Below are 10,283 nucleotides of genomic sequence, written 5' to 3' on the forward strand. Positions count from 1 at the left end.
TGTGATATGAAATTTGGTGATAACTATCACAGTTACACATGCATAAGCCCTTTGAGCCAGCAATTCTATTTCTAGGAATTTCTCCTCTGGATTACTTACATAGGAGAGAAATAACGTATGTGCAATGTTTATTGCTAGGGTGTTTGCAATATGAGATTAGACACAATCTAATAGGAGGGTGTTTGAAGACAGGATGATACATCCATACTATGGAATACCAGGAAATTGTAAAAAAGAATGAGGGAGCATTTACGGGGAAAGATCTCTTAGACCATTAAATATACATACATATATATGTATAGTATGCTACCAATTGTGTAAAGAAAGACAAAAACAACATGTGTACATATACGTGTATAAATCTATCTATCATCTATACTTCTATCCACAAAAATCTGAAAACCTTGTTTGTGGCAAAGGAAGGAGAGAAGGGAAAGAAGTATGTGATGTGGTAGAAAGCAGTTGTCTGTAGGAAATGGGGTAAGAGGGAGACATTTTGAATATCGCTTCATAGTTTATAAAATTTTAATCATGTGAATGTATCTTTTATTCAGAAAATTAAGTCCAAAAATGTCTTTTTTATTAAATTTTTTTCTAATTAAAAGAATATAACTCTGAGGGATGGTTTGACAGTATTTCTCTTTTGATAATCAACGCCAGTGTTTCATCATCTTCATGAATAAGAAGCATGATATTCTTTTTATTAATGCACGTAGAAATTTTTAAAAATTAAAAAAAATTTTGATAAGCATCATAATCTTGATTACACTTAAATCTTCCTTTTTGATTTGTCTTCTTAAGAAGCAGCTACTCAAACTTCTCTTTAAATTATAGGTCACCTCATTTCCATTCATGTCCAAGGCTTTGTATAAAAAGTAGAGACATCTGTGAAGCAAAAACCACATGTATTATGTAAAACTCAAGTTTCAATATAAAAACTAGAAAAGTAAGGCCCCGGATCCCAGTGGAATGAAAGAGACACCATATGCCATGGGCCTAAAATTTCATCTCCTACCTTGAAGTCAGCTGCAGATAATATTAGAAGGATTTGATGTCACATAGTCCTAGAAAAGGAGGACAGATTAGAATCCATCTGATTTGGAACTTGGCTTCTTGGTAAAATTCTCCCTGAAATCAAAGATGGTATTAATAAAAATTCTTAGGGACCTATTTTAACAAAATGCAAAGAAGAAAATATTTGCAGTCAGTTTCCATACTAAAGTTCTTTTCTTTCTACTTGGCATTGCATGTAAAAAGTGTTTTTCTCTACTTTGCTCCTGTAACTATGCATCAGGTCTAGAGCTCAGGAAGTGGGGGGAGAGGAGAAATGAAAGAAACAGAATTAAGAGAAATGGGTTAACGGTGTCACAGTTGTAGGCAGGAAATTTAGGGAGTGATGGAAACTGCCAATATCCTTGCTAGATGGAGGGCATTGTTCTCTTCGCACGTTGGAAAATGTTGTTATCTGTTTTTGCATTGCTATTGACTAAACACAGACTAGAACAGTTCTCCTTCTTAAAAAATAGAGACCAAGCAGAGGGTGCCCTTGACTCAGGTCAAGAAAGTGCTTCCCCCAATACCGGAACTAGAAGTTACTTCCACGGTGCATCTGCAAGATCAGTATACACGGTGAGTGATGATTCGGCTTTACTGATGATTTACCTTTGTTCATTATAAACGTGAAAGATCCAAGGAGGTACAATTTACCCCAACCTTCATTTCTATCTGGGAGTAGGAGACAAAAAGTAATGAACTTGCAAAAGCAGTTCATGTGAATTAGATGACATGAAATAAAATCACTATTTCTTCCAAGGTCTAAGAAGGACCAAAAAACGAATCTCTTAGTCTGTTAAACAGCATGTGCCCCTGAGATGTCAGCTTAGCCCTTGGCTGTTTCCTCGGGTTGGGTCATACATAATCCCAGCAGAGCAATCGTTGTTTCAGTCGGAACATGAGAGGAGAGAGAATGTGAATTTATAAGCAGAACAACCACTGACCCTCAATTACTGAAATTAAGAACTTCCCTCAATGTAACATCTGATGATCTAATTAATGTGCATTGATTTTCATGTACTTAAATCCCAAACTGTGGTCAGAAGTGTCTTAGAAATATTTTTCATTCATTCAACACATATTTATTAAGTAGTTATTATGTTAAGGCACTATAGATAGCTATTGTAGGAGGTATAAAAATTAGAGAAGAGGGGAGACACTAGCATTTATCAGTATCCTTTTATTGTGCTTCATGGTGATAGGCTAGATCATTTACCTGTCTTTATTTTTTTTTCAGTTTCAGGTGTAGAATTTAGTGATTCAAAACTTACGTACAATACCTGGTGCTCATCACAAGTGCCCTCCTTAATCCCCTTCATGATTTCCCCCATCCCCCCAACCTACCTCCCCTCTGGCCACCAACTTTGTTCTCTAAAGTTAAGAGTCTCTTTCTTGGTTTGCCTCTCTTTTCTCCCCCCATATTTGTTTGTTCTGTTTCTTAAATTCCACATATGAGTGAAATCATATGGTATTTGTCTTTCTCTGAAAGACAAAATATGTCTTTGACTTATTTCACTTAACAATACTCTCTAACTCCATCCATGCCACGCAAATGGCAAGATTTCATTCTTTTTTTTTTTTTTTACGGCTGAGTAATATTCCAGTGTGTGTATACCACTTCATGATACATGATACCTAGGTAGTTATCAGTCAAGATTCTAGCAGGAAACTAATAGTATACTCAAATGGAATCAATCATTTGAGGTGAGTTTAATAAAAGGTCTATTAAGTCAGGTTGTGGAAAAATCCAAAAGGAGAGTGCAGCACCCTCAAACTAGTAACAGTGGGGCTCTGCTACTGTCCCTAAGACTAAAGGAGCAAGGAGCCCAGAGAGACAGAGACAAAGGCAGGCAGGCAGGCAGACACACACACCCACACACACACACACACCCCCACACACACACTGATGGACTATGTTGGGAGAGCTACCTGATAGGGACTGTGACTTTTAGTCAAGTGACAACAGCCTGTGATTGCCCTGAAGAGAGAATATTTCACTTTGGCTGTTCTCTTTCCCCGATGTGCCAGTACTTACCATTGGTCAAACCCAAACAGAGCGAGGACACTGGAGCTGGATTGAGGCAGTTCATACAGATTGGCCTCCCAGGGTACCAAGCAGGGTGGGGAAAAAAATGGAGTGCAGATCTAGAGAAGCAAAGGGATCAAGCATAGGTGGCTCAATATGTCAAACTGGAAACTAAGTGCTAAGGATATATTTGTGTTCAGGACTAGAAGGAAGCAGGCCTTAGTGTTTGGGTCTTAGTGGAATCAGAGTCTGCTATTGGCTCAGAAATTGCTAGATAGACTAATGTAATCATAGAGTTGTTTTAATGAAATATTGTGCTTGATACCTCTCATTCTGGTCCTCCTCATTCTGGGATGCTTGACCTTGCATATGAAGAGATCCCCTTTGCTCATTCACCTAATGTTTTTTGAGCACTTACTGTATGTCCAGAATTCTGCTACTCATTAGCAAAATAACATGCAGTCAGTGGAGAAATCAGATTGAGGAATCTTAATTCCAATAGAGAGCCAATAACATGATAGAGGTATTCACAGGGGACTCAGGGAGCATAACGGAGAGACCCCCTCATTCAGAGGAAACGCTGCCTAGCATTTAGTAGGTGTTCAGTAAGTATATGTTGAGTGGATGATTAAATCCCAACTTCTACATCTCTTTAAAAGAAATTTGCATGAACACTTACACTTTCATTTTATAGAAAAGGAAATTAACCCAAACATACTGTAGTGACAGAAGCTCGAGGAGACCCTATGTTTCCTGGGTCCTAGGCTGAGAAGTTTGTAACCACTAACCACAGAGTCTTCCTAGGTTTATAACGGAGGCTCTATTGCCTAACACAGGATTGGAAAGAGCTCTTAATCAGTGATATTGGGGAGCGCCTGGGTGGCTCAGTTGGCTAAGCATCTGCCTTTGGCTCAGATCAAGATCCCCAGCTCCTGGGATGAAGCCCGGCATCAGGCTCCCTACTGAGTGGGGAGTCAGCTTCTTCCTCTGCCCCTCCCCCCACTCATGCTCACTCTCTTATGCTCTCTCTCTCACAAAAAAATAAAATCTTAAAAAAAGTGATATTGGGAAGTTTTTTGGTATTCTTATAACACACAATTTTAATAAATGATTTAAAAAAATTATTCTCCACTAATTCTTTTCAGGTAATACTTAACATTTTTGTGGTAATAATATTTGTCTTTTTTTTCTTCAATCTTCAGGGTATCCTTCTGAATTCCTCTGGACCATTTGGACTGAACCCTTTTGAAGAATACTCATAACCTCATTTTGGGAATGAGCTAACTAGTAAATATATGAGTCCAGCTGAGGATTCACAATAGGAAACAGTAGGAATGCTGACTGGTTGATGAAAACTGGCTCAAGAGCATTCATTTGACCCATGAGATCAAAGAAATGAGAGTTTTTTCAGGAAGCCATCATGAGTCATGGAAAACAAGCTGATGAAACCCATGGAAACAACAAGGGAATGCTCACTGTCTTTGCTTATCTGTCTTTATACAGCTTACAGTGGCCCCAAGATTTTGATTTTGAAAGGAACTAAAACCAGGGTCAAGGATGAAAATCTTTTCTCTCATTTGCCCACATTGCAGATTCTAATTTGATGGGTTTTCCTATACAGATGGATTGTTTCTATTTGGCAAATTACTTAAGAGGGCCTGGGTTGTTCGTTTATACATTTGTTTGGATTTATAAATGTTGCCTCCTTTTGGCACTGAGGATGTTTTAAAAAATTTCAAAGATACCAAAATAAAATGAATTTAAGTGAAATACTAAATGAAACGAGTATTTAAATCTAGTAGCAAAATGTTTCTTCTGATTCTTCTTGGTGTTTGTATTTTTCAGAGCTATCACTGATGTCAAGAGTAATTATAGTTATTAATTACAATAAAAGCACATATAGACAAGAGGGCATCTCTCAACATTGAAAAATATAAAAATATCTTTCCAGAGTTAAGGTGGAATTTAATCTCCTGGCATCATTATAAGGTTACACTTGCTTGTCTGAGCAGATTTCTAGAGTTTAACTGCAGGGTCAGATTTACTATTAAGCAACCTAACTGGAATGAATGATTCAGCACAAAGAGGTTTTTCCTGGTACTCTTCTTCTTTTCTTTCTTTTTGCTAGATCACAAACTGAGATTCTAACCATAACATTTAGGGATTGAAGATTTGGCAAATGGAATTCTAATAGTCTCACTTTTTATTGTCTCTGTGAACTTGATTAATAGGTGAGTCAGGCTCAGGTCTGGGATTATTCAGCAGGAGTTTAGGGGTATCACACTCCATGAGGGATGGATATTATACAATTTCTGAGAGGCCAAATTATTGTTTCCTTGCACATTGCCTATTATGTTCAGACAAATGACTTGAAAATCGGTGGGAACTTGGCTTACAAAAGGCATAAATTAAGCTTCAAATTCTGTTAAATTGTGGCAGCTCTCTGGAAGCTAATTTCACTTATTTATTGAAATAATAGACTTTAATAGATAGTGTGAAGCAATTGAACATTGTAGATGGCCTGCTGTCTGCCTCCAAAGAGTCTATAATCTGGTAGAGGAGACAGGGCATGCATACTACTAGTGATAATGCTAGACACAGTAGGATAAGATAAATGTCACGTACAGGCTTCACGCTTCTTTCTGAGAATTCACAGGCCAGTGAGTCATATCTGGTTCGGGGTAAGCAGGGTAAGCTTTTCAAGAAAGTGGGTGTAAGCTGCGCTGAAGATGGTTTTTCTTGATCTTTCAGAAGAGGTCAAACTTCCCAAGTATACACTTTCTCAGCCCCCATAGCCCTTTTCATATCTGTTATTTATACTTATTTTTATGGTTATTAATTAATTCTGTTCCCCTTTCTAGACTGATTCTGCTCACCATAATATTCCTGGCAGCTGGTATGATGCTTGGTTCACAGAAGCTTCTTAATACATATTTGTTGGAACAAAACCATTTACTGAGCCCCCTGTACATCAGGCACATGCCCTGTAGAGTTTCACTTCTTCCTTATAATGACTCCTGGAGACAGGTGTCATTGTCCCTAAGAACCTCACCAATTTGCCTATGGTCTCAGGAGTGATATGTGGATTCAGGTTGATGTGTCTCAAATATGCTTTTGTACCTACTCTATACTTAATAAAATCAAATTTTACAAAAGACAAATATCATATGAATTGCATTTTCCTTTCTTCCTCTTTCAGTAGATAGCTTCTCTCTTTTGCTCTCCCAACTATACTTCTTTCCCTTCATGTAAAACATGGTAAAGACTTGGGCTCAATTTTTTGTCAATTTATTCTCATAACTTGACTTTGATTGCTTCCTTCCCTGTTTCTTTTTGATTTTACTTCTCTTTTCTGTCTACATCTTTCATAATCATCCCTAACTATTGGTGCTATTCTGATGGGTGGTGATCTTAGGACAATGAGTGGAAGGAAGGTCTTATATTTTTAAAATCTAAATAATGTATGTTATCAATTAACCTAGAGGTATGACAACCAAATCTTTGGCTGGGTTTAGAAACCCCTCTGTGAACTGGAAATCATGTACTTTAGTTAAGACAAAATAGTCTAGACGTTCCTGTGATTTGAAGGACAAGATGAAGTGTACATGCATGGGAAGGGGAAAATCAGGACATTTTGGTAAAAATACACTTCACAAAATCCTCTGGATGAGTTATTTTCCTTCCTGAGAGTTAAGGCTGTTCCCAGAGGGAAATATGGATTTAACATGGCTGCTTACTGGAAGAAAATCATTTTGTGGGCTATCAGTTGAGATACTTTCATCTGTAAATAATAACAGACCCAAGTCAAAATGCCTTAAATGATAAGATGTATTGTCTTACCTAACAGGAATTCTGAAGAGAATGCTTCCAGAATTGGTGAATTCAAGACCTCCTACCAAATGCACCCAGGTTTTCCCCCAACTTTCCTCTCTGCCATCATCTGACCTTTGTCTTCAGGGGTTCCCTCTTGTGGTTCCAAGAAGAGATGAAATGGTGGTGCCAGAGCGCCAGCAATCATCACATGCTCAGCCCACAATGTCCTTTTTAAGAGTAAAGAAACCTTTATAAGAAGCCTTCCCAGATTTCTCCTCATGTCAGAGCATCTAGAATTGGATCATGGACATGCTCTTAAACCAACAAATGACAGGGGGGTATGGGACCATCGTGACAAATTTAGAAGTATCCAGATTTGCCTGGTTCTTAAGGAGGGGAGAGGAACTGACCATCAGAATCAAAACAGGGCTCTGCAAATATGGAAGAGGAGGAAGACTGGCAGGTGCCTCTGGGCACGTGCCTCCTCAATTCCAAGGAAATGTGCAGAGAGAAACTGGCTGAAAATAAAACCAAGGCTTGGTTTCTCCCCCAGAACAATCTCCTGTAACGTGCTAAGGCTATTCTTCAAGCATGTGTTGTTGCCCAAACTTTCGCGAAGAGGGTATGCAAAGTTGTCATGGTGTCATAATCTCCCTGCAAAGTTTTATTTATTTTCAGATGGACTGTAAAAATAGCCCATCTGTTTTCACACGGAAGAGTGATATCAGGGTGTGATATTTATTACAAGAGCAGGCACAACATCCGTAGTGAAGAGCCACATAGTAGTCATGATCTTTCTTTCATACCTTATGCCAATTTCCTCTTAGGGAAATTACCTCTCACCCATGGAATGATGTCTTGATGGGACTGTAAATCAAAGTTTCTTGCCCATCAGCCAAGGGGTGACACGTGGCCAGAGCTAAACCAATTTGACCCTCCATGTCAGGACTTTGATTTACAGGTACAATGACATATGGGTGGAAAAAAACCGACTTGGGCTTATTCATTCCAGCAGCAGAGTTGAGTCATTCCAGCTTTTAGACGCCCCAGTACACCCCGAACTCCCACCAAACTGCCTTGGTTCTGAGACTGGTTCTCCAGCCTTCCCTATGATTCTGTGAGCTACCAATAATATCTTTGCAAAGATCCTTTTCCTGCTTAACTTTCCAGACTTGGCTTCTGTTGCCTGCTGAATATAACATCTAACATCTACTTTATTTCGTAAAGTCAGGATGTCTGAGCTGTAAGAAATCTTAGAGATCATCTGGTTAATGCCCTCATTTTCCAGGTGAGGAAACCAAAGCCCCGGAGGTTGAGGGTTTCAGCCAAGTTCATTTCGCAGACTGTCCGTGACAGAACTGAGATTAAGACAAGGTCTTCTTTGCCCAGGATTCTGGAGTCTGCTTTTTATTTTAATTCCTTTTTAGTACAGACCACAGCCTCCTTCTCTGTCTTTTCTCTCTCTCTCTCTGCAATGCTTAATAGAAAATAGTGGCCTAAAAATCTTCATTCTCCCCTCCCCCAACTGACAATTTGCTTTGTACTGTTTAAAAACTTGTTTCAGAGATAGTCCTTTCTGGGATTTGGCATCTGGTAACGACAGGCATCAGTTTATATCCTTATACGGAGCCCTGATTCTTCCCAGCTATCTTTAAATGTTTATTTTCCCCTTACATGAAAATAATGTTGGGAAAGGAGGTGGTTTGCCCTGGGGAAGTGTATGGGCTGGGGTTCTCAAAGTGATTACTTACCACTAACAAGTCTGACTTCTAGCTGTGTGCATTTGGGGAGAGCCTTCCTACCTGCACATTAAAAGATATATATCCGCTCTATCTTTTTCAGTTGTTTAGGGCAGTCATAGCTCATACAATCACTGCCTAAAGGGCCAAATGTTGGGGTAGGAGTTGGGGAGGGGATTAATAATAATACAGTAGTCTCCCCTTATCTGTGGGGATATGTTCCAAGACCCTCAGTGGCTGCCTGAAACGGTGGATAATACCAACCCCTATGTATATTATGTTCTTTCCTACACATATATACCTCAAGTTTAATTTCTAAACGAGGCACAGTAGATTAACAACAATAACTAATCACTGAAAACAATTATTAACAATATACTATAACAAAAGTTCTGAGAACATGGTGTCTCTCTTGAAAAAACTCACCGTACGGTACTCACCTTTCTTCTTGATTAATGGTGTGAGATGATAAAATGCCTCCTTGATGAGATGAATTGATGTGAACGACTTAGGCCTTGTGATGGAGCCTTAGGTTACCTTTGGCCTTGGGCTGATTCATTGGGAGGATCGTCTGTCTCCAGACCACCGGTAACTGATCCCAAGGCAAGTGAAACCCTGGATAAGGGAGAACGGCTGTAGCAGTAATTATGTGCCCGCCGCTATTGTAAGCACCTAGCAGGGATTAGTTGATGGGTTTTGTCTCATAACTAGCTGTCTCATAACTCACAGCTGTACATTCTAGTCCCCTTTTGGAGAGTTCCAGTGCAGAGTAACAGACTAAAACGTTTTCCATGTCCCTGTAGTTTAAAAAAATGTAAAGAAAAAGGTTTACTGACGGTTAAATACAGTTCTCAGGAAAATCTTTTCCTTTTTCCTTCCCAATTATCCCTAAAGACCAGTATTGAATCAAAAGGTAAGGACTATTATCCATCACCCCAATTTACAGGTGAAAAAATTAAGGCAAAGAGAGGTTAAGTAACTTACTCAAGATCATGCAGCTATTAAGTGGCAGAGTTGAGGGGACCTGCAGTCTGTTAAGTCTCTGACAGGCTCAGGTCATGATCTCAGGGTCCTGGGATTGAGCCTTGCCTCGGGCTTCACACTCAGCGTGGAATCTGCTAGAGATTCTCTCTCCCTCTCCCTCCCACTCGTGCTCTTACTCTCTCAAATAAATAAATAGATCTTTGAAAAAAGTGGCAGAGTTGAGATTTGAACCCAGGTAGTCTAGGTTTCAAACTCCATGCTCTTAACCCTCTACTCTGTTGCATCTTAATCATCTCTTTACGTAGGGAAGAGTAGTTTCTTTTCCTTAGGAAAAAAAGTTGTCCAATACAGACCAATGCCTTTCATAAACACTTTTTTTTTTTAAGATTTTATTTATTTATTTATATGTATATAGAGACACAGCGAGAGAGGGAACACAAGCAGGGGGAGTGGGAGACGGAGAAGCGGGCTTCCCGCAGAGCAGGGAGCCCGATGCGGGGCTCGATCCCAGGACCCTGGGATCATGACCTGAGCCGAAGGCAGACGCTTAACCATCTGAGCCACCCAGGCACTCCTCATAAACACTTCTAAGAGGGGTTCTGTATCATGAATCTCTGTGTTTCGACAATGCTTCAGGGTACACTACATACAATACACCACCACAAGAA

The 10,283-nt window shown here is 39.4% G+C and overlaps 1 protein-coding gene and 1 long non-coding RNA gene across 5 annotated transcripts in view; one reads left to right on the plus strand and one right to left on the minus strand.

Moving 5' to 3' along the window:
- TMEM156 (transmembrane protein 156) overlaps nucleotides 1-4,555 on the plus strand; it is a 48,083-nt gene extending 43,528 nt beyond the window's left edge. The window contains exons 6-7 of one of the 2 annotated variants that reach the window (XM_035005128.1): nucleotides 1,527-1,629; nucleotides 4,282-4,555. In XM_035005128.1, the coding sequence (XP_034861019.1) occupies nucleotides 1,527-1,629; nucleotides 4,282-4,294 (116 nt within the window). In that variant the 3' untranslated portion in view covers nucleotides 4,295-4,555. The remainder of the gene's footprint in view (nucleotides 1-1,526; nucleotides 1,630-4,281) is intronic. The other variant, XM_035005129.1, reaches the window with a different exon arrangement.
- On the minus strand, nucleotides 530-10,012 carry LOC118010613. 3 transcript variants are annotated; one of them, XR_004679263.1, is made up of 4 exons: nucleotides 9,072-10,012; nucleotides 3,089-7,119; nucleotides 1,016-1,128; nucleotides 530-885 (listed from the first exon to the last, which is right to left on the minus strand). It is a non-coding gene; the product is annotated as an uncharacterized LOC118010613 (long non-coding RNA). The 3 variants fall into 3 exon arrangements; XR_004679262.1 differs by having other exon boundaries at nucleotides 3,089-3,198; nucleotides 6,920-10,010; XR_004679264.1 differs by having other exon boundaries at nucleotides 3,089-3,198; nucleotides 9,072-10,009.
- Between the last annotated feature and the right edge of the window lie 271 nt (nucleotides 10,013-10,283).

This window comes from Mirounga leonina, unplaced genomic scaffold (genome assembly GCF_011800145.1).
Source record: "Mirounga leonina isolate KUSES-001 unplaced genomic scaffold, KU_Mleo_1.0 Mir_129, whole genome shotgun sequence".
Classification (NCBI taxonomy): domain Eukaryota; kingdom Metazoa; phylum Chordata; class Mammalia; order Carnivora; family Phocidae; genus Mirounga; species Mirounga leonina.